Source organism: Neomonachus schauinslandi, chromosome 1 (genome assembly GCF_002201575.2).
Source record: "Neomonachus schauinslandi chromosome 1, ASM220157v2, whole genome shotgun sequence".
In the NCBI taxonomy this organism is placed as follows: domain Eukaryota; kingdom Metazoa; phylum Chordata; class Mammalia; order Carnivora; family Phocidae; genus Neomonachus; species Neomonachus schauinslandi.
Window position 1 is genome coordinate 88,067,023 of NC_058403.1, and position 24,520 is coordinate 88,091,542.

At 38.4% G+C, this 24,520-nt stretch overlaps 1 protein-coding gene across 1 annotated transcript in view; it reads right to left on the reverse strand.

Moving 5' to 3' along the window:
* NAALADL2 (N-acetylated alpha-linked acidic dipeptidase like 2) overlaps positions 1-24,520 on the reverse strand; it is a 911,251-nt gene that overhangs the window by 44,091 nt on the left and 842,640 nt on the right. Inside the window, exon 12 of the mRNA XM_021702572.1 lies at positions 10,315-10,408. Coding sequence (XP_021558247.1) covers positions 10,315-10,408 — 94 coding nt within the window. The remainder of the gene's footprint in view (positions 1-10,314; positions 10,409-24,520) is intronic.

Consider the following 24,520-nt stretch of genomic DNA (forward strand, 5'->3'; position numbering starts at 1 on the left):
AAACTCAATACAGAGAATTATGTCAAGTCAAGGTGATGAAATGACCATGGGCCTGATAGATCTAAACTGGCTGTCCTGAAAGCATGGCATTGATATAAGCAGATGGAGAGATGAGGAAGCCAAAGGGGACCTTTGCTTGGCGAAGTGTCAGGCAAAAGGGAAAGATCACAAAGGCACTCTTTCCAAGTGAAGTCAAGGGTTACCAGATCCCCAAACACCTCGCCTTTGTGAAAATGCAGATTCCCTGGCCTGCTGAATCTCTCTAGGGGTAGAGCCCAGGAATCTCCATGCTACCCAGATTATTACACACATTTTAAAGTTTAAGAAGCACTGTAGAGAAGTGATGTGCTAAGGAAAGAAAATCTGGGTTAGAATTATAGCTGATGTATAAAATACATCTTCATAGAATTACCAACCTCTAACATAGTGAGTGATCTTTATTGTCTTTCCCCTTCATCTAATGGGGACTATTTCACATGTCAATGTCTTTAGAGGCCAGCACAATTCTGACACTCAATAATTGTTTACTAAATAAACAAAGGAGATTCAATAAAGTATTTTTAGAAAAAAATTCAACAACAAAAGAAAACTATGTAGAGGTAAGTGGTTTTCAAGAGAGCTATAAAGAGATAGCCACTTACATGCTTTCTGATCACTGAATTAACAATATGAATAAAATCAATTGTAGGAGTTCACAGGTTTTGGCATTTTGATGTTTTCAAAGTACATTCTACATTCATTAATTATCTTGTTTGATATCACAACAAAACTTGAGGTTGCAAGAGGAGAAATTTTTGCTCATTGAGAAAATTTAGCAACCTAAATAACAATTATAATGATAATGCCATTTTATGAAGTTATGGCTTATTTTAAATTATGATGGTTCACTGAAGTTAATATATGGGGAACTTACAGGAAATACCTTTGTACAAGGAAAGAATAAGACCAAAAAAAAAGGCACATTTAAATTGTACTGGAATAGAAAGACTGTACAACAGAAAAAGCAAGTTTGACATCCTTGAGAGTCTTCCATTTAAGAAAGAAAAATCTGTTCTGATCTAACATACACTACAGAATTGAAGACATTACCACCAAATCAAGTGAGACAGATTGTACCATTCTACCTTATTTAGCTTTAAATGAATTTATATTTCATGGTGGTAAGGATGTAGAGAACTGACATCTTTAAGAACTGTCTTGTTCCAGAAAGGACCCTGATAGTGAACACCTGCCATCTACACAATACCCTATATATTACTTCCAGGGTATAAGGTTACAAATTGAAAAGTAGCTTTACTTTCAATGTTCACTCAATCATTTGTATACATAACTGATGTTCCAAAGATTCCTTAATAACCATTTTAATGCCAATCCGAGCTTGTTTGTCCATTTAAATAAGACCCATAAAGTAACATCATTGACTCTCTGTAAGTTGTGACCTTAAATGATTTTTTCCCCATGATCTTAGAATCCCTGTTAGAATGTCACCTCTGTGAAGGAAGAGATCATTGTCTGTTTTGTTCACTGCCATTTCCTCAGACTAACACTATGCCTGGCATATCACTGAATTATCTATTTTGATCATAGCATCATAGCATCTGTAATATTTTTATCCTTATCTGCCTTGTCTATCTCCTTTCCTTGACTGAAAAGAACCCCACAAGGTCAGCAAATATGTTCTATCTCTTTGTATCTCTAGATGTTAGCACAATATCTGAGATATGGTTGTCATTTATTAAAAATTTTGTTGAGTGAATTTTGAATTATAAGATAATGTTTTGAGATATTATACTAAATAATGCCTACAAAGTCACTTAGGGAAATGTTTGGCATATAATGAGAACCAACTAATTTTGATAAAAATCAATAATAGTTGCAAAGGAAAAGATAAGAAAAGAAGCTATTTTAGGGTAATGAGAAGTTAAATTCAACTAAATTGAATTAAAATATGTCCTGCCAATAATACATAAAACTAAGAATATATAAAACTTCATTTAAGTCACAGTGAATGTCAGAGAACAGAGGACTAATTGAGCCTCTTAGCAGTTCAGGTTTAATAAGCAGTAAGTCCATTTGACCAAAGAAAATGAACTGAGAGTTAGAGATTTCTCTCCGTGAGAGTTAATACAATTATTTTGAAGTTATATGCACATAGAGTCTAAAGACCAAGGTCTTGGTATCAAAAAACATGTAAGAGCTCCATCTACTTAATTACTACCAAGGTAGTTTTGAATAGATTACTTAATATTACTGTCCTTCAGCTTCCCTGGGGAAAACACAGAAAATGGTCGTTTCACTCTCTAAGCATATAAATCATTATGTAAATGGAAGTTACTATTATCAGAGTACACAAAGTATACACAATATAAATTACTACCAACTCATTTTTCAAAGACATGCAAAAAATACCGTAACTAATGATTTTTTCTCAGAGATGCTACTTTTCACTTCCTCAAATCTGTGCCCCTACTTCTCCATAACTGTACTACACTCTTCCCTGTATACACTGTAATAAAGATTCCCAATTTTATTTTGTGGTGACTATGAATCTGGAGCCATTTTTTCTTTCCATGGACTGAATCTCAAACTTCTGAAGAACAAGGAAAGGAATAATATAAAAGTTAAGGAATTAAACCACCAGCCTTCAAAAATGATCCTTTTACATCTTCGCTTCTGGTGAAAAGCCAATCATTAATAAGTTTTTATAGCATATCAGAACATATTGATATGTGATAAATATTGAAAATCAACCTTAGTATAATACAAAATAATTGAGACTGCCTAGTAAAATTATCTTATTATTCAAGAGACAATTGAAATGGACTTCTAAATTTCAAACAGAAACAATGCATTTTTTCCTTTGTCTCAAAGTAAAATACAAACGTATTCTCAGTAAGTAACTTTCTGAGTCCTATTTTGTGTGGTGTTCTATAAGTACTAGGAGAGAGGCAAAGACATAAGATTAAATGTCTAACCTTAATAAATCCCTAATCTAGCTAGAAATAATACACAAATGGAGAATAAATAAGGATCAAATAAAATAAATGCTCAGGAGAATGACTGAAGAGTTTATTGTGTATAAAAATACCCTAAGTAAATCCAGAGAAGTGAAACTTGAGAGACAGATCATGGAATTGCCCAGAAATGAGGGTCATCTAAAATGGACCTCTTGGAAGTCCTGGGCCTCTTTCTACATTAAAGCAGTTGAGGATGTTCCATCTGTAAACAACAATATTAATTGCTACTAATTAATCCCTTCCTATTCCCTCAATCCTCAGCTTTCTAGAGGATGAATCTACCTCTAACTTCAACCCTTCCATTTTTCCATCTTGTTATACAAAGAACAGAGCTGGATATTATAAGTAGTAGTAATATTAACTGAAAAACAGAGAAGGAGGGAGGGAGAAAGAGAGAAGGAAAGAGGAATTATGAGCCAGTGGATAGTGAGATAGTGTTGAGATTTATGGAGGCCAGTTCAGGAGAGGCTCTAAAACATAATGAAGGAAACCTGTCCCTACTCCTGCCTTCTAGCCAATCATCACATCGCAGCATTCTCCCCTTCAAGTCATTTGGGAGGCAGTGTGGTGTAGTGGAAAGGGCAACGGCTTTGGAATCTGACAGAGTTATCTGTATTCAAGCCCTAAACCTCCTGCTTAAATATATACACCTGAGTAAGATATAAACACACCCTCCCCCACCTCACTCACAGTTTCTTAATCTCTAAATTGCTCTTAACAATATCCAGTTCAGCTCATGTGGTTAGAGTAAGGTTAAATGTCACAATGGATATAAGACACTTAGCACATTACCTGGGGCTTTGTGGAGTGACCCCAAAAGTGCCACGGTGTCCTCAGAAAACTTGTTCCTCTTGAGGACCATTGATATAGGATCCTAAAACAACTTCCAATAGTAGATCAGAAACTCAAAGGCGCTTCAAACATGTCCTATCCATCAGGTCTCTAAGACATCTGGGTAAGACTAGTAACCACAGTGCTGTCTGCCCCCACTGAATCTGTATGTTCTGTTCTACCTGCCAGGACCTGAGACCTGCCCAAACTACCTCTTCTCCTGAGGCACTTCATATCTTGATGAGTTTCATCTTGGCATAAACCCATGTGTTTAAGTCTGTTCTACAACTTCCTAGACAAATACATAACTGTCTGATTTTAAAGAATGATTTTACTACTTACTATTGTGGTCTTTCTTCAGAGTTTTATACTCCAAAAAGTTTAAAATTTCAGTTTATTTCCACTTTTCTGTCTTTTCGTTCTATTTTGTGGCTATATTTTTAAAGACTCACTCAATTTCATCTTAAATTAAGAATGAAATGTACTGGTTATACTCTAAAACCACATCAAACAAACATAGCCTTTTATTTTAATAGTATTTCACAGAACCTATTCTTCTGTGGATGAGCTTATCACAGTTTTCAAGGTGCTAACAATTGCACAATCATAGCTTAGACTTCATTGATTTATAGTGACAAGGGAAAGTATGATTTATGTTCCACATAACACAGTGGTTAAGAGCAGAACAGAAGATTATTTTGGGGGAAAAATGTATGTTACTTAATGTCATTTAAAAAATATCTTGTGGCATCGCTAAAGAGAAAAGAAGAAATTGCCAGTATGATTTCATCCAGGGGAAACAACAGTCCTTTATTATCCTACATTTTCTATTCTTCATGCTGGCTTCTTTAGTATGATCACAATGAATCATCTCAGCTGGTTATTTAAGAAGTTAAACAAACAAAAACGCAGGTAGAGAAAGAAGTGTGCGAGCTAGTGCACTGCTGATAAATAGTCTAACACTGATTTTATCCTTTTATCCTTTTGATAAAAGGATACTATTTAAAAGTACAATATGACAGAAGACAGTGGATAACTATGTCTAAACTGAATATAGTAGAAATCCTTCTTGCAAAGATGCCAAAGTGACATGCTTAGAAGAATCAGGTTGGCCACTTTTTAAAAAACAGGCAAGGCATTCTGAAAATTTTCTTATGTTCTAAATATTGCCCAATGATCCAGATAGCCAACACGGATGAAAATCCAGCAAGATTTTGAACATATTGCATGGAATGCATTCTCCCAACAATGTTTGTATGCCTGGTGCAAAAACTGATCTGGTTATTGGCTGCTTTGGAAGAATGAGCAAAACTTCCTTGAGTGAATTACATTCATGTGTGGTTTATTTTTTTACCAGTCTCCTCCTGAGGCAGAAAGTTGGAGTTGTATATTTAATAACATGTGTGAGTTTAATTATGTTTTGGTCAAGCCAAGAAAATAAAAAAAAAAAGATTGAATAAAATTAATCAGTATGAGGGCAAGGATACTTTATGCTCTATTATGAGCCAAGATTAAAATTATCTTTAAAAAAACTTAAAAATTGTTGCCAGAGAGGCAATATTCACAGAAAAATGGATTGCAGTACTTTCCTGTCATGGGCAGAGGGTTTTATCCTAAAAATGCACTTAAGGAAAAAAATTCACAATATAATAGACCATTACTATGATGGGAAAGTAGGAAAATGGTAAGAAGTCATTACCATATTTCAATCAATGTAGTGACACATACAAAAAGTAGGTACTGAAAAGAAAACTTTAAACAGATTTGAATGAAGTACTCAGAATAATGAAGGAAATGATGACAAAGGGAAGCTGTAGGAACAGCAACAAATTGTGACACAGGACATAAAAGAAAAGAAAATATAATTCTAAGGAATACAAAAGGGACGACATGCTTTGGATAATAATTAAGGGACATTATTCAATAAAAATATGAGTTCAAAAAGAAGTAGGAGGAAAGAAAAACTAGTTTCAGGAGACAAACTCTGATACTATAGAGACAACCAGATTTTCTTGCAGACCCAGTTGTCTCAACTCCTTGTTTGAACTAGATGTGAAATATCAATTAATGAAATACAATCTTTAATATAGTTATGTAGTCAGAGTCCATACAAAAATACACTGGGGATTGATACTAACACATTTTTAGGAATTTGTACCCAATGGATGGCCAATCCCTTATTGAATTTCTCTCAATTTGAGCAAGCAAGGTAAGCTACTTCTGACAGAATGTTTTTAAGTCCTGTTCACACAAAATGGTAAGTTCCAGAAATGCCAGGTTGGGTCAAACCACTAGAAATCTAACATGATTCGGAATTTCCATGGGAACAAAATCTTTTCTTGGAATTGTTTGGACTTTAGATGGATGGATTTGGATTTTTTAGGGAGGGCACAGAGCCAGGTACCTAGTGGACCCACCCTTTACTATCTCTAGGGCAGTCCAAAGTTGGAATTGGTGGTAATTAAAATCAAGATTGGAGATAGATGGGCTGAGGACTAAAATCATGCAATTTATAAAGCACATATTTAATGTTTCCATTTGGGACATTCATAATAAATTACTCAGGAAGAAAAAAAAGACATCAGATAGGTCTTAATCACTTGTGGTTGTGGAAAAGAACTGAAGTGACACATATTGAAAATACGAAACTATAGATCTAGAGGAACACAGTATGCTTGGCTTGGTCACATCATCACCTTGAAATACTGTCTTTCCTTCTACAATGAAGTGATTGATGCTAATGAATTATTAGAGCTAATAAGAAAAGAAAAAAAAGTCAGATAAAGTCACCATTGTCGGTTTTTCAAACAACAGGAGGAAATTCTGCCAACAACCATTTTACATTTAGTGAGACAATCAGGAGGTGGCAACAAGCCACACAGTTCGAAACTGTTTCCTGCTGAGTCTGGCTTGCACTAAATAAATGTGTACATAGCCAGATCAAATGAAAGTGACTTTTACTCTATTTGGTCATTTGTAGGTTTTACAATAACGGTAAATAACAGAATTCCAACAAAGAAAAACAGCAGATATTAAACAGAAAGCATCAGACACACATAGTCCATTAGCTATTTTGAAGTGCTGTTTTAAACACTAAAAGGTGGATAAAGTGAGAAAGAGTAAATTTAGAAAGGTTATTAAATGCTCACTCCTTAGTCCGCTTCCAGGTTCAAGGGTGTGGTGGTACTTGGTTTATTCTTGGCACCTGCCTCTGCCACCCGAACACTAGGACCAGTGCCTTGTGTGTGCATTTTTTGGACTTTTATTTGCCACAAGGACCCCTGAAGCATATCAGTTATCTTATCAGTCACTATTTACACTATATCTCCATGTACCACATATAAATATTCATTCTCTAACTATTATGTGTTTGGCATTGACCAAGTATTAAGAGCCAAGGTCACTCAGTCAAAATGAGCTTTTAAGACTATCCAATAAATCAACTCAAACAAATTATTCACTGGTAAATTATCCTACAACCACTGGTGGTTGTAAGAATGGTAGAGAATGGTCTGCTGCTACTGTAAACTAGAGTAATAAATAAACAAGATGGCCCGTTGTCAAGGGGTAAAAATTACACCGTTGAAAATGCAATTGGGTTTCAGAGACCTTCATACGTAAACTCTTTGCAGTAGGGAGAAACAGTATTTTATAGTCCAGCCTTGAAGGTCACTTTTTTTTTTAAAGCTGTGAATGAGAACTTAAGACTAATCACCACTAGCTGTCATAACAAAATAAGAAAATATATCAACAATTAAAGCTTGTATTAAGCAGTAAAATTAGATGTTTCATTTAACATGGTATAGGAACTCTGTTTAGCTAAGGAAATCATCTCACATAGTAGCTAAAATTGAAACTGAAGTATTTATTTAGTTGTTATAAGTGGTGTCCATTATTCACACATTAGCATATTATTTTATTTTAGTAATAAGGTTATTACCAGAGTAGGCAAAATAGACCAAGTCCATCAAATTGCCTACAATTTAGCAGACATTTGAACGATCTTCACTTTGATACAGAGCAAATAACTTCGAATCATGATGACTAAAACACGAAAATGTATAGCTTAAAGGTGACAAATCATATTACTTTGAACAAATATTTATACTCGGGTCATAGTAAAAAGAAAATTTTTTGCTTATATGTCGATGTTTTTATTACATTTTGTTTTGCTTTGTTTTGTGCTTCTAGGTATGGGTACATCTTAAGTCGGTTCACATCTTTCTGAGTGAAAGTAGAGGGAGACCCAAGGAGATTCACATCAAAAGAAACAAAGCTCAGACAAAACCAACAACCAAAGAAAAAGTTCTTTACCTAGAGCAGAAGCAGTCCAATATAACAGCAAGAAGCCAAAATGCTCCTCGCTCATCCAACTGAGAAACGTGATTTTTAGGGAGCGGTGCATCTAGCCTTAGTAGCATCAGCCCGTAGTGGAAATCTTTGTAGAATGACTGTAGTTTTTTTCCCCCCTTGTACTGACACACCTTTAGATATAACTATTAAAGAAAGAATTATTAACCTGGCCTATTTTCAGTATATTTTCTGTACCTTCTTCCTTTAACTAAAACCTGACTCTCCCCTAATGATACTGCTTCCAAAGCAACCCCTGTCCGCCCGCGGTTCCTTCTCTCACGTGCTTTGTAGCACTCGCCCTAAGCAAACACTCGGAGGGGCCTCTACGTTACTGCGCATTCTTTGAAGATTTTAGCTCCTGGTTCTGTCACTCCTTCCTACAAGAATTACTCCTGTCTTAGTTCTGGCAATTTCCATATCCACATATTCTAGACTCTCTTTCCGTTAGCCTCTTTTCCTCCTATCCCACTTCCATGGTCATGTCCTTGCCTGACCACTGTCATTACCTATGTCTCCGCTCTTTGTACGATCACATTTTTAACAATCCCATTTGCTGGCCGCGAGCAGAGGAGTCTTTTTAGCTCACTCACTCCGAATTCTTTGATCGCACCAAGGAGTAGCATCTGTCAATCTTCCTTCCTTCCTGTTTCCCTTCATTGCCTTCATTTTCTCACTTTATTCCATGCCCAGTTTAGATACTTTGGTCCACCCCCATGGGTGCTCCTTCACACATACTCTCAGTTTTATTTTATCTAGTTCATTGTCCCTCTCCCATTAGAGCTCTAGCCTGATTAAATCCAATTCTGTGCTGTATCTGAATCCCTAGCTGAAGGCTGAATAATTGTGTTGAATTATCTCGTTAAAATATATATATATATTTCTTCTGAGCTCTAATGCTGCCCAAAAATACAGGCATACCTCATTTCATTGCACTTTGGTTTACCGAGTTTCACAGAAACTACATTTTTTACAAATTTAAGGTTTGTGGAAACCCTGCATCGAGCAAGTCTAAGATGGAAGCTTGACAAAAGTGAAAAATTGTGTAGAGACCAACTTCAATATACCAAAAACAGAGCTATCTGAGGCCACTTCATATGGGAACAAATAACCCTAGACAGCTCAACTGCTTTCAGGGTTATGGTTTTACAGCCAATATAATAACAATCATCGAGGGGGGAATATTGTGTTATAGTATTCTCCAGGTTAAGAAGCAATGCTGATAGTCAAGATTGAAAAAAAAAATATTAAACTTTCAGATACTGGAAATATTTGGCTAAGAATAATTCACCCCCCCCCAAAAAAGAATAACGATTTTCTAAGGATTACTGTACTGTAGTTAAAATATTGACTTTTGTATTGAGAAGTAATGTCTACAAATCACATATTAAAAATCTGACACTAAGATGTGTGACTCAAAGAGGAGGAGGGTACATTCTTTAATTACAATACTGCCCTTTGTATTTGGTTAATGAAGACAAATTATAAGTTTAGTTTAAAGCTTTGTATGTAGGTAAAAGGGAAACGAAGGTAACTACTAGGGTGGTATTAGAATTCTACAGAAAGAGATGTATTTAAACGTGAAGGGATTGAAATAGAAACTAAGGAAATAATTCTCTTCTTGTCACCCTTAATCTAGGATCAGCCAACACTTCAGTGATATGGCATGGGGCCCATACCTCAGAAATCAATCCCAAAGGAGAGACTTCTGGGTCAGTCTTGCTTGAACTGACTGAATGTTAGCTACAAACTTACTTACCTACTTCCTTATTTATTTTTTTGGAAAAATACCTGAACTATATTTTTCCATGTGGAACCTATAAATGATAACAGAAGTTTGAAATTATAAATCTCTCTGATAAAGGGAAGTAGGAGAAACATCCTTTATAATCTGATATTTTGTTTTGTGCTCACACATAAATACACTTCGTTCCTGTTGACATGGCAGTCAAATTTCTTCTAAGCCCCTCTCATGATATTCCTCTCCAGGAAGGGAGTCATTGTATTGCCATAGCTAATGAGATAGCATATGATTTTATCCATTGCTCGTTAAAAATTAGTTGAACAATCTTTCATTTGCTGAAATTACTATAATTCAAAGAAAAATTACCTTTACCTTTAAGACTGTTTTGAACTTCTAAAGCTACATCAAGAGCATTGAAGGGCAGAACTGGTTCATTGGCAATTTGCAAAATCACTTCTCCTGAGAGCTGAAAGAAAAAAAAACACAAAAGATGCTAGCATTCAGTATTAAGGGTTTCCTATTTGTTTTTTCATTATTTCATACATTCTTTTTTTTAATTTTATTTTATTATGTTGTTGATCACCATACATTACATCATTTTTTATATAGTGTTCCATGATTCATTGTTTGCATATAACACCCAGTGCTCCATTCAGTACATGCCCTCTTTAATACCCATCACCAGGCTAACCCATCCCCCCACCCCCCTCCCCTCTAGAACCCTCAGTTTGTTTCTCAGAGTCCATCATCTCTCACGGTTCGTCTCCCCCTCCGATTTCCCCCCCTTCAGTTTTCCCTTCCTACTATCTTCTTTATTTCTTTATTTTTTTTAACATGTAATGTATTATTTGTTTCAGCGGTACAGGTCTGTGATTCAACAGTCTTACACAATTCACAGTGCTCACCATAGCACATACCCTCCCCAATGTCTATCACCCAGCCACCCCATCCCTCCCACCCCCCACCACTCCAGCAACTCTCAGTTTGTTTCCTGAGATTAAGAATTCACCACAGTAGCAAAAACATAGAGGGTAAAATATACTTTTATAAGATATCTTTGCCTTTTGAATTTCTTTTTACTTTTTTCCCCAAGATTTTATTTATCTATTTATTTATCTATTTATTCATCTATTTGACAGAGAGAGAGAGAGAACAGAGAGGGAGAAGGAGAAGCAGCCTCCCCGCTAAGCAGGGAACCCAACAGGCTCCTATCCCAGGATGCTGGGATCATGACCTGAGCCAAAGGCAGATGCTTATCCAACTGAGCCACCCAGACACCCCTCTTTCTACTTTAAAAAAAATTATTTATTTATTTGAGAGAGAGAGAGAGCAGGAGGAGGGGCAGAGGGAGAGGGAGAAGCAGACTCCCTGCTGAGCAGGGAGCCCTACATGCTGGGCGTGGATCCCAGGACCCTAGGATCATGACTGGAGCCGAAGGCAAATGCTTAACCGACTAAGCCATCTAGGCACCCTTAATTTTATTTTTCTATAAAGAAAGAAAAAACATTCAGTGTATTTTTCGTGTCTCAAAATAGGGTAAAGGAATATAACATTTTCTTCTTTTTTTAAGCTAAAATATTAAGAAATAGCACCCTAGTTGAAGAAGTTGTAATATTTAAACTTTAAAACAATTCTTTATAAAGCAGTTCAGAATATCACACAATAAAACAAACAGTAGAGAGAAATAATTGAAAATCAGTATCTGGTTAGGGGACTAAGTAAAACTCCAGACAAAATTAATGATCAATTTATTTCATTTAAAATATAACTTAGTCTGAACAGATGGTTACCAGACAGGAGGTGGGCAGGGGGATGGGTGAAACAGGTGATGGGGATTAAGGAGTGCACCTGTTACGGTGAGCACCAGGTATTACATGTAAGTACTGAATCACTAAATTGTATGCCTGAAACTAATATTACACTATATGTTAACTAACTGGAATTTATTTTTTTTTAATTTTTAATTTTTATTTTTTTTTAAGATTTGATTTATTTATTTGACAGAGAAAGAGAGCACAGAGGGACTGTGAGGGGGAGAAGCAGACTCCCTGCTGAGCAGAGAGCCTAATGTGGGGCTCGATCCCAGGACCCTGAGATCATGATCTGAGCTGAAGGCAGATGCTTAACCGGCTGAGCCACCCAGGTGCCCCATAACTAACTGGAATTTAAATAAAAACTTAAGAAAAATAAAATGAACTGTTGTTTTCACTAGGAACTAGAAAAAATATATATATAATTTAGTCTGAAAAATTCCATTAAAATCTTAGTTACTATTTTCCTTAATGCTTTACTCTATTTCTAATTACTTTTCCAAAATCTATCAAAACTAGTATCATTTATATGTCTTTGAGGTCATTTAAATTAATGTTAAAAAAAACTTTAATGCCATCCCCAAAACTCATACCTGGAATTTTCATGCATGCATATCACCCCCCCACCATGCTCCAAAATTGTGTTTGAAAACAAACATACACACTACAGCTGAACCAGCATCTGCTTTATAGACTGAACAAATCATATGCATTCATATACATCTCAAAGGAACTTGGGGCTGGTGGCAAATGCCACTGTTACTCTCCCTCTCTCTCAACTGATATTTAATATTTACCTAGGCTTAACAAATGTCCCTACATCTCTAATCACCCTGAAGATGGCACACAGGGAAATGTGGGTGTGTTGATGTTATTAATGTACTATGAAATGTTAGTAAATGAAAATATGTTCTTGTGAAACTAGACAGGGGAAATTAGCTTGAGACATTATAGAACACGTAAAAGATACAACTTACAAGGAAAATATGTTAAATATTCAAATCTACATATTCAACAAGAGTCAAATTCCATTTACTATTTACAAGTTATAATTCCCAGGTGTTTGTACAATTTAAGTCATGATAAAAATAGAGTTCAATTTGATCTTCTTCTAAATGCTTGAAAAAAATACATCTCTTAGAAAGAAAAAGGAAGAAGAAATGCTTTTGGTGTTCCTTTATTTCTTTGAGATATTTTTCTCCCAGATGTAGCAACCACTTTTTCCCCAATGCCTACGGTTTATTTGCAGAGTATTATCCCCAGAATAGTGATCACAAAAATCCTGGGAAGCTGCCTACTCTGATTATGCTGTTTTTCAGGGGAAAAACCTTATCTGCAATAGGTTGATATGAATTCTGTCTCTATTCCACCTCACTACATCCAAATCATGTAAGAAATGCTGATATCTGGAAATAAATTATTTGTAAAAAGGAATTTTTAAAGAAGATTAAGAAGCATTATGGTTTATTTTTTCAATTTGCACTGGATAATGGAAACTACAGAACAGACATGTTTTGTTTACAGTTTTGGAATCTGGAAACCACACATTATAAGAGATTAAAATGAAAGAATGGGGAGGGAGGAGAAAGGCAACTTCACTGTGTGCTGCTGGAGAAAGTTGTTTTGTTTTAAGAGTCATTTGGCAGCTCAAACAACTGGAATATAAGCCAGCCACCTTGCTATTTCTTTCAAAAAGAACCTGAGAACAAATACTGGGACTTCTAAGGCACCTGGCCCATGATAGAATGCTTAGACTAAACTGGTTTTATTTGCAGCTTCCTAAGCAAGAGGGAGATTTGCATAGGTCTTGCCATGAAGTAGGAGAAGATGAGCCATACTCATACTCTTCTCATCCACTCTGGATTCACTCTTATTCAGGCAAGCCAAAGCAACCTTCCCTTATATTTATATAAAGCCCCACTCTTTTCAAAGTGCTTTACACTTAAATATCTTATCTTGACAAACCTAGAGGCAGGTAGTGGGGGAATTAATTTTATGTTAAAAACATAGGTATAAGTATAAGCCTTACTGGGTTTCAGTCCAAGATGGTAATATAGGACCTTACCTCCTCCCATGGACACACCGAATCTATAGCCACACACAAAACAAATCCGTCTGGGAAAAAAAAAAATCTAATTGAATGATTCCTACACATCAGGCAAATAAGAAAAGCCCCACTTTGAAATGTGTAAGAAAGACTGAAACACACTCTGACCATAAACACTACCACATCATAGTAACATACAATTGGGAGAAAACTCACAACTCCCATTTTCTCCCTGAGGAGTAAAGGGTTTGGGTCCAACATGGAGTGCTCTACCTTTTAAGACTTCCACCTGAGGGGCAGGCTCCCAAAACACTTAGCCCCCAAAGCCAATCAGACTTGTGTCCTGTGTCCACAAGACCTACAACACTATGGCAAACAAAGAAACAGCTCTTTTTTTTTTTTAAAGATTTTATTTATTTATTTGAGAGAGAGAGAATGAGAGACAGAGAGCACAAGAGGGAAGAGGGCAGAGGGAGAAGCAGACCCCCTGCTCAGCAGGGAGCCTGATGCGGGACTCGATCCCGGGACTCCAGGATCATGACCTGAGCCGAAGGCAGTCGCTTAACCAACTGAGCCACCCAGGCGCCCACAAAGAAACAGCTCTTATGGGGCTTGTGAGGACTTGTGAGTTCCCTGGGCTCAGTGAAGTGGTAGCAAGCAAAAAATGCCTATATTCCAGTCTTCCCCTGAAAGACGTCAATTTACATATCTTAAAAGCTACAGCCTGAGAGTCAGGCTTGTAACTTAACACACATCTAGGGGCCAACTGCAATTCTTTCTGGAGACTGAGGCGGCTGGCAGGTTCCATCTTTACCACCCTCACTTTCTCTCTCTGCCCTGCTCCAGGTCACCAGTGTCTCCTGAAAAAGAGCTTGTGCACCTGTCTGGTGCCCAGGTTTTGTAGCTGCCACCCAGAAGATGCACCCCTTGATTGCTTGGCTCTGGTGGCCAGTGGGGCCTGAGCTCTTGAGTTTGAATTCCCAGAGGACTATAGTAAACACCACCACCACCACCACCAACAACAACGAAACACTTCTTAATCAGCTATCCCCTCAGGGCTCAGTGCAAAATGAGCAGAGAGAAATGCCAATCTCCCAGTCTTTCCCTGAAAGAGGCCTATTTGCATGCTTTATACCTGCTGCCTGAGGGTTAGGTGCCTAATACAACACACATCCAGGAATAGATTGTGATCTTCCCTGGAAAACTGGGAAGCCAATAGGCATGAACTTAGCATTCTCCCTATAGTCTGCTCCAAACCACCAATATCCTCCTGGAAGGAGTTTATATACATATCTGGCAGCCCAGCTTTTGCAGCTCCACCCAGGGGACACACCCCTTGATATCCTGGCTATGGAGACCAGTGGAGCTTGCATTCACAAGTTTCACAGGACTGTATCAAACAAAGAAATACTTCTTAACTGGCTATCCCTCTAGGGCTCAGCACTTAGGAAGCCAATAGAAGGGTGTCTGGGGGGCTCAGTCAGTTAAGCGTCTGCCTTCAGCTCAGGTCATGATCCCAGAGTCCTGGGATCGAGCCCTGCATCTGGCTCCCTGCTCAGAAGGGAGCCTGCTTCTCCCTCTCCCTCTGCTGCTGCCTGGCTTGTGCTCTCACTTTCTCTCTCAAATAAATAAATAAAATCTTAAAAAAAAAAAAGGCAGCCAATAGAAATGCCTATCTCCTAGTCTTTCCCTGAAAGAGGTTTATTTGCATACTTCAAAAGCTTCTGCCTGAGGATCTTGCTTACAATCAGCCCGCATATAGTTGCTGACTGAGATTCTCCCCTTTGGGACACTAACAGTCTTGGCACACCCTCAACTACTGTAAGCCAAATCACAAAGGTTTAAGAGAAAACCAAGAGCTAGAGCCAGGCTGAATAGTACAGTTAGTCTCCTACACAAGCCAATTCCATCAAGAATAGGAATGGCAGTTTTTTATCTAGTGCACAGAAACCAACAGAGACGGTGAGGAAAAGTGAAGAATAGAGATATATGTTCCAAACAAAAGAATAAGATAAAACTCCAGAAACAGATCTTAAGGAAATGGAGATAAGTGATTTACCTGATAAAGAGTTGAAAGTAATGAATTTGCTTACCAATATAAGAAGAACAATGCATAAGCAAAATGAGAATTTCAATAAAGATAAAGAAATATTTAAAAAGTACCAAACAAATCATAGAACTGAAGAATACAATAACTAACTGGAAAATTCAGTAGATGATTTCAATAGCAGACCAGATCAAGCAGAAGAAAGGATCAGCAAACTCAAAGATATGAATTCATCCAATCAGAAGAACAAATAGAAAAAAAATAAAATAGAGTGAAGGCAGCTTAAGAGACATATGGGATACCATCAAACAGTTCAATATTCACATTCTAGAGGTCCCAGAAGGAGAAAAGAAAGAGAAAGGGACAGGGGCACCTGGGTGGCTCAGTCATTAAGCATCTGCCTTCGGCTCAGGTCATGATCCCGGGGTCCTGGGATCGAGTCCCGTATCAGGCTCCCTGCTCCACAGGAAGCCTGCTTCTCCCTCTCCCACTCCCCCTGCTTGCGTTCCCTCTCTCGCTGTGTCTCTCTCTGTCAAATAAATAAATAAAATCTTAAAAAAAAAAAGAAAGAGAAAGGGACAGAAAGCTTTAAAACCATTTTTTTTTTTTTAATTTGAGTATAGTTGACACACAATGTTACATTAGTTTCAGGTGCACAACATAGTTATTGAACAACTCTATACCTTATGCTATGTTCACCACAAGTGTAGCTACCATCTGACACCATACAACACTAATAGAATATCTTGACTATATTCCCTATGCTGTGCTTTTTATTCCTATGACTTATTCATTCCATAACTGGAAGCCCATATCTCCCACTCCAATTCACCCATTTTGTCCATTCCCCCAAACCCCCTTCCCTCTGGCAACCATCAGCTTGTTCTCTGTATTTATGATTCTGCTTTTTGTTCACTTTTTCATTTGTTTTATTTCTTAGATACCACATATGAGTGAAATCATAAGTATTAGAAAGCTTAGTTAAAGAAATTATGGGTAGAGCACCTGGGTGGCTCAGTCAGTTAAGCATGCAACTCTTGATTTTTGGCTCAGGTCATGATCTCAGGGTCATGGTATTGAACTCTGGATCACCCCAAGTTAGGCTCCAGATTCAACGGGGAGTCTGCTTGAGATTTTCTCTCTCCCTCTGCCCCTCCCCCCAACTCACACTTGGCATGCACTCTCTCTCTAAAATAAATAAATCTTTTTAAAAAGAGAAATAATGGCTGAAAACTTCCTTAACTTGTAAGATCCATATAAGATGAATCCAAAAAGAACCACACCAAAACACATTATAATTAAATTGTCAAAAGTTACAAACAATGAGAGAATCTTAAAAGAAGCAAAATGAAAAACAACTTGTCCCATATAAGAGAACCTCCATAAGACTATCAGTAGATTTTTCTAGAGAAATTTTTCAGGCCAGGAGAGACTGGGATAATATATCCAAAGTGCTAAAAGAAAAAGAAAAAAAAAAAAAAGCCAACCAAGACTACTCTGCCCAGCAAATTTGTCCTTCAGAATTGAAGGAGAGATACAGAGTTTTTCAGACAAGCAAAAGCTGAAGAAGTTCACGCCCACTAGACCAGTCTTACAAGAAGTGTTAAAAGGAACTCTTCAATCTGAAACAAAAGGATGATAATCAGTAATGGGAAAACATGGAAGGATAAATTTCACCAATAAAGACAGATATATAGTTAAATCCAGAATAGTCTAATTTTTAATGGTGGTGGATAAATCACATAAATCAAAAATATTAAAAATAACTATGTAAGTTTTTAATGGATATACAAGGTAATGATGTAAATTGTGGCATCAAAAACATAACATGTGGGGGGAGTGGGAAGGTAAAAGTATCAAGTTTTAGTGTGCATTTGAATTTAAGTTGTTATCAGCTTAAAATAGCCTATTGTAAATATAAGATGCTTTATATCAGTCTCATGGTAACAACAAAGGAAAATAATAGATACACAAAAATAAAGATAGCAATTGAAGTATACCACTACAGAAAATCACTAAATCACAAAGGAAGAGAGCAAGAGAAGAAGAAAGAAACAAAAGAATTCTAAAACAGCCAGAAAACAATTAACAAATGGCAATAGTAAGTCTATGCCTGTCAATAATTACTTTAAATGTCAATGGACTAAATTTTCCAAGGAAAAGATATAGAGCGGCTGAATGGATAAAAACACAAGACCCAGCTATGTACCGTCCACAAGACACTCACTGCAGCTTTAGCGACACACCCAGACTGAAAGTGAATGGAGGGAAAAATAGTAAGTTCCATGTAAACAGAAACCCAAAGAAAGCAGAGGCAGCTTAACTTACGTAAGATAGAGACAGGAATAGGAGACAAAGAAGATCATGATACAGTGGTAAAGGAGACACCAACAAGAGGATATAAAATTTGTAAATATTTAGGCACTCAACATAAAAGCACCTAAATATATAAAGTAAATATTAACAGACCTGAAGCAAGAAAAGAGTGAGACAATAACCATAGGGGGCTTTAATGTCCCTTTCAGCTTGGATGGATAGATCATCCAAGCAGAAAATCCATAAGGAAACATTGGACTTAAACTAGACGTTTGACCAGATGGACCTCACAGACATTTACAGAACATTCCATCCAACAGCAGCCGAACACACATTCTTCTCAAGGGCACATGAAACAGTCTCCAAGATAGATCAGGTGTCAGACCCCCAAAAAAGTCTTAATTTAAGAGGATCAAAATCATAACCAGCATCTTTTCTGATCATGATGGCAAGATGAAAACTAAAATTCACAAATATGTGGCAATTTAAGGTGGCAAAGTATCTCATTGGCTTAGGCAGCTGAGGTACACGACATCGACAATTGCATGATCCTTGACAGCAAGAGCTGTGTGGGGCCCTGACTGGCTGGAATGGCCGTTGGGCTTCTCAGAGGAAAGGAAACAGGGCTTGTGGCAGTGGTGGTCGGAGCTGGCGGTGTGCACATAGGTGGCTGTGGAGCCGGCTGCAGGTGCCTGCATGGTGACAGGGGCCAGCTGCTGGCACACACACATTGGCAAAAGCCCTGGCCAGCAGCAGGGGCTGGGGCCAACTGTGGTGCATAAGCAGCTGCAGGCCGTGGGCAGTCAGCCTGTACCCAGGTGGCTGCGGAGGCTAGTTGCTGGCCCTGGCACTTTGGAGGGCCTGGGAACCGGAGCGGCAGCAGGTGTGGGCTACAGCGGCTGTTTGCAAGTGCCGGCAGCCGTCCGGGCCCGTGACAGGGGGCGGGACTGGCTTCGGGCACACACGCGGTTGTGGGGGATTTGGCTGCCAGCGTGCACTCGTGTGGCCGCAGAGGCTAGCGATAGGTGCACACACAGTAAACGCTGGTTACGGAAACTGGAACCAGCTGGGTGCACGTGCAGGTCTTCACAGGGACTAGTTGCTGGTACGCGGACGTGCGGGCCAGCGATAGGAGTACAGGGCCAGATCCTTTGTGTAATTCCAAAAGGTTAGGGCATCTAATCACTCATAGCGCGCTCTTTGTGCCTGCAGGGAGAACTCTTTCTGGCTAGGAAGTTCTTTCCTGGCACTGAGCAGTGCCGGCCTCGGGGACAGGATGATGCAGGCAACATGAAGCTGTTCTTCCTACCCTTTTCGTGGGCTTACTTGCAGGTTATTCTGCTCTGCTATTTTGCTGAAACTTCTTAGGTGGGCTCCTGAGATCCCCCAGAGCTATTTTCATTCTTGGGCAGCTGTCCAATTGTTCTTTGTGGGAAGATGGAGGCCCAGATCTTCTGCCCTACCATCTTGGTGACGTCACACCCCTGAGCTATCCGAAATTCCATTATAATAACCTTATAAGCACACAGTCTGCCTCAAGACCTTGTGTCCTTTCTTTACTCTTCCCAGACCATCCTACCCCTGAGCAGAGGATAAAGGAAGAATGCATTAGAACGACAACAAAATTATTTTAAGAAGTAAAAGTGTCCAAAAAATAAAAGGATTATTATATTGAAAAATTAGTTAACGGACCCACACGCAAAGGTTTTCCTCTCTCACTAGGTAATATGGGTATTTCTGGAGTTGGTTTCATTGGTATTAGGCAAGATTATATTATTGAAAGATAATAATTACTAATACAGCCTTCTTCTAGATTTTAAGGGTAATAAAGGGAAATTATCTTTTGCCATATAAGAATTTCTCTTTCTTCAACCTAAAATAATTTTAGTTGTACTTAAAAGTTTAGAAGAGTGTGTTTAGAAACTTAATACAAGAAAATATACATACAAACATGCACATGTAATTTTTGGTTAAACTTTGTAATAATATGTTGCTTTATTACCGTGTAGGGAGGTATTTTTATAATCTTTGATTTTGCCAAAAATCTTTTTCTTACCATTCTAGAGGGAAAAAAAGATATTTATTTACAAAATTGTGAATATCTACAGTAGGAACACTCCCCCCCCCCCCCGGTTATTATATCTCATTGGCAAGTATGATGACTGTGTCTGTAATGATTGCTTTGAATGAATTTATTTAATTCATTAAAAATAGAGTTGGACAAAAACAGATTTATTAAAGCAGTACCCTTACCATAGTTTTATAATGTAATTTTTTTTTTTAGTTATAGGCAGAGACACTCAGTAAACATGTGATTTGCTCCATTTTTATAATTCCAAATTAAAGCAACCATAGCTTATGCCTCATACCTAAGCCGTAAGTTCAACTACCACTGTGAGATCGCTTTTATGTCCTCAGTCAGACTTATAGTGCAATCAAGCCCCATTCTAGAAGGTAGTGCTGTGAGATAATTATAACACCTACTTTATAGGTTAGTGTGAGGAAGGAATTGAGAGAGACTGGGATGCTATGGCATGGTGAGACACAATAGGACAAATAGTAGATGAATCTTGAACCATCTCTCTAGTATCTACTGAGCTTTTATCATCCCTGTGAAATTGGGAGAAAAGAGAAATATAAGACAGTTTCTCCCCTTATGACTTACCTCCCTGAGAGAGGTAAGTCCATATCACTTTCACACAATTGGAAAAAGAAGTTAACAGTAGAAAATTTCATAAACGTGAATCTTTTGTTTCCTAGAAAGCACCATTTTCTCTTCCACTTTAAACATACCATGGGATTCTGCCACATGTACGTATTTTGGGTTCAAGAAGCTAGAGTGTAAAGGGGGAAAGATATTCTAGATGAGGGAAATAAAATGAGCAAAAACCTTGAGGCAGAAAGCAGCACAGATTTTTAGAGAAACATAAAGAAACCAGTGCAACTGGAGTGGAGTTCTTGGTTAGTGGGAAGTAAGTTTCCATGTGGGGTATGGGGTGAAAGGGTCAGAAAACCCTAAAACTCAACCAAGGCATATGGCCATGATTCAATGATCTATAGGGAGTCTTTCCCCATTCCCTTAACTTTCAGGGCAGAGGCAATAGCTAATAAATTATGGTCTAGTGAAAGTCTTCATAACATGATTCTGTGGTGTATGGTGCCCTTTGGGCTGCTATGTTCACCCTGAAGCGACCTGACTCTGATTTATGCCACTTTATAGTAGAAAACCCCCAATTTAGCAACAAACGCCCTGTGGATAACAAACCTCAGGGCAGCCAGCTATGGACAAGGGGCCTCGATGTCCCTGGAGGTGAGCAGAGCAAGAAGCAGCCTTCCAGTCCTCAGGATTGCTTTCCAAAATTGTGATGCCAGCAGAGGAAAAAAAAAAGCAAGGATGAACTCCTGATGTACACAGCCTATTTTCTTGACAAAAGGAGAAAGTAAATGGCATTACACAATATTAGCACATAAAATCTACAGACCCTTAACATGGCTAAAATTCAGTATTAAGATTCTCATTACCCGTCATTAGAAATATTCCACAAACTCCCTAACTGATCTAAATATCTGCCTCTAACCCCTTCTCCACATTACAGCCAGAGCTGTGCAGTTGTTTACTCAAAATATATTCTTATGCACCCCCCAAAAACACCTGTCTATGTCACCTCCTTTCTACTGCTTTCTTTAGCTAGGAAAATTGATGGTAGGCAACATTAAACTCAAAAACCTATGATCTGACAAGTCTATTTACAGAAAAAAAATTACTTGAAAGTAAAACTGTCTTAGAAAATCAAGGACTTATATATGTCACCCACAACTATCAAAGCATATCAGTTCAGACCAAACTTACATCACAGAAAGCAGGGCACAAAACTTAAATGCCACTACTGTTCCCTTGGTGCTAACGGAGACAGCCCTGTTAAGAGTTGGCATGTGAAAGTGAAGACACCCAGTCACCGTGGAAGGGAGCTCCAGTGGTTGTCAAAGGGCGGCTCAAGGGCTGCTTCTGTGGAGAGGTTTGGGTATGACGTTTAGGAGGCCTTGCCAGAGCCCTGTGCCCACTGTTCTGCACATACATTTGTGAAGCTCCAAAGTAGGGGGAGACAGATATAGGAAAATTGCTATGGAATTCCTAAGCTTCCAGGAAGGAAACAGTTCAAGATCCCACCCTTTCCTTCTTAAGATTTCAAAGACATTAAAATAGTTTGATGAACTGAGGTCGTCTTTTTTTTTTTTAAGATTATTTATTTATTTATTTGAGAGAGAGAGAATGAGAGACAGAGAGCATGAGAGGGAGGAGGGTCAGAGGGAGAAGCAGACTCCCTGCCGAGCAGGGAGCCCGATGTGGGACTCGATCCCGGGACTCCAGGATCATGACCTGAGCCGAAGGCAGTCGCTCAACCAACTGAGCCACCCAGGCACCCGAACTGAGGTCGTCTTAAATGAAGTTGCCTTGTAGCAAAGGATTTCAAAAAAAAAATCATTGCAGAATTCCAAAAGCTACTGGGAAGGAAATTCATGTTAAGGAGGAGAAGGATTTTTAACCAAGAAAAATAAATAGGATATTTGGTTCCTAAAACTTGAGGCCTCTATTAGGAATTCCCTGTGACTGATCCTGTCTGGGCCATGGGCCTAGTGCAGGGAAAGTATGGGTGAACTTAAACACCTGCGTTAAGCAAATGGTGGTAGACTTGGGAACCCAGCATGGTTGTGCAGTGGGATGCCCATAGATACACCACTGGAGGAGAGAAAGCCGTTTTCTTGACAGGATCTGAGAAAATTCTGTTAAGGTTATCACCACGCCCCCTACAGCTACCAAGGGCTGAGCACGGATTCTGGGACACCTAGTTTGGGGGCTGGCCTGTGCTTTCACTGCAGAGCTGCTGCAACTGACAGATTCTGCAAAAACTCTCTGCATCCCTGGGGGCCATGATGGGAGATTGAGGAGCTATGGAATAAAGAAAAGGAGGCATAAACAGGGTATGTCTCCACAGTAATTTAATTTGATTATTAAATAGATGGGCTCTCAATCTGTCCCCTAAACTGATGAAGGTCTATTTTTTTATAAATACACACTAACCATCCGTGAATGCCAGGCCATTAAAGAACTAAGAAGACAACCTCTGCTGGCAAGAAACTAATTGGCTAGTAATACAAGCTTCTGGATACTAATCCTCCTTTCCAGCCTCTGCTCCTGCTGTGAGCCCCATCTCCTCTCTGTGTACTCAACCTCAACTCCGACCACACTAACCAGGAGTTTACCATGAGCCTTACTTTGGATTCCCTCAGAAACGGACCGTGAGACAAAATTTGAGTGCAAGTGTTTCATTGAGAGGAGAGGGAGCAGTATGAGGAGAGGCAAGACAGAGAAGACAGCCAATACTAGGCATTTTGTCAAGTCAGCAGTCGCTGTGTGTGACTGGAACTTAATCCTGCTGGGAACAACCCAAAAGCCAAAATAAAATAGGTTCCTCAGAACTTTCTAAGGTTGCTTCATGGAGGTATTAAATCTTTAACTCTTCTGGACTGTTGTACACTGGCAGCTCTCCATGGCACAAGAAAACCGCAGGCAAAGAGATGGAGATCTGTTGCTAAAATAGAATGCTTCCTTTCTATGCCTAGACTACAAAAGTAACTGCTCCAAGTTGTGTGTTTGTTTTTTTTTTTTGTAAATTTTATTTATTTATTTGAGAGACAGAGAGAGAAAGAGCAAGAGCGGGGGAGGGGAGGGGCGGCAGTGGGAGAGGGAGAAGCAGACTCCCCACTGAGCAGGGAGCCGGACGCGGGGTTCGATCCCAGGACCCTGGGATCATGATCCGAGCCAAAGGCAGACGCTTAACCGACTGAGCCACCCAGGCGCCCATAAATTTTTTTCCAATGTTAATTTTCCTTTTTCAGTGAGTGTCATCACCCATCTGTTATTAAATTGTAGCAGAATATACGTATATATGTATGTGTGTGTATATATATATACACAGATTAATTTGGAAATAAAGTTAGTTTACTGGTGGTTTTTGGTAATTCTTTTTTAGTACATGAAGTCATAATTTTGACTTTGTAATACAGTTGTATCTTCTGCTAGTCATATTGTTCTTAGAGAAAAAAAAACCCAGTTAGCATTTCTTAGCACACTGGAGAAAGACACTTTAAGATGCCAACTTTTCTTTTATATCGCATCTGGTAGTAATTTGAATTGAACTACATATATGCTCATCGACAAATTAAAAATTAAGTATATTATATTTCACTAATTTCAGCACAATGTTAACAATAATAAAAACTGCAATAGCAACTAACATTTATGAGCTCTTGCCATATGTCAGGCATTACTCTAAATTCTTTCCAAGAATTAATCCA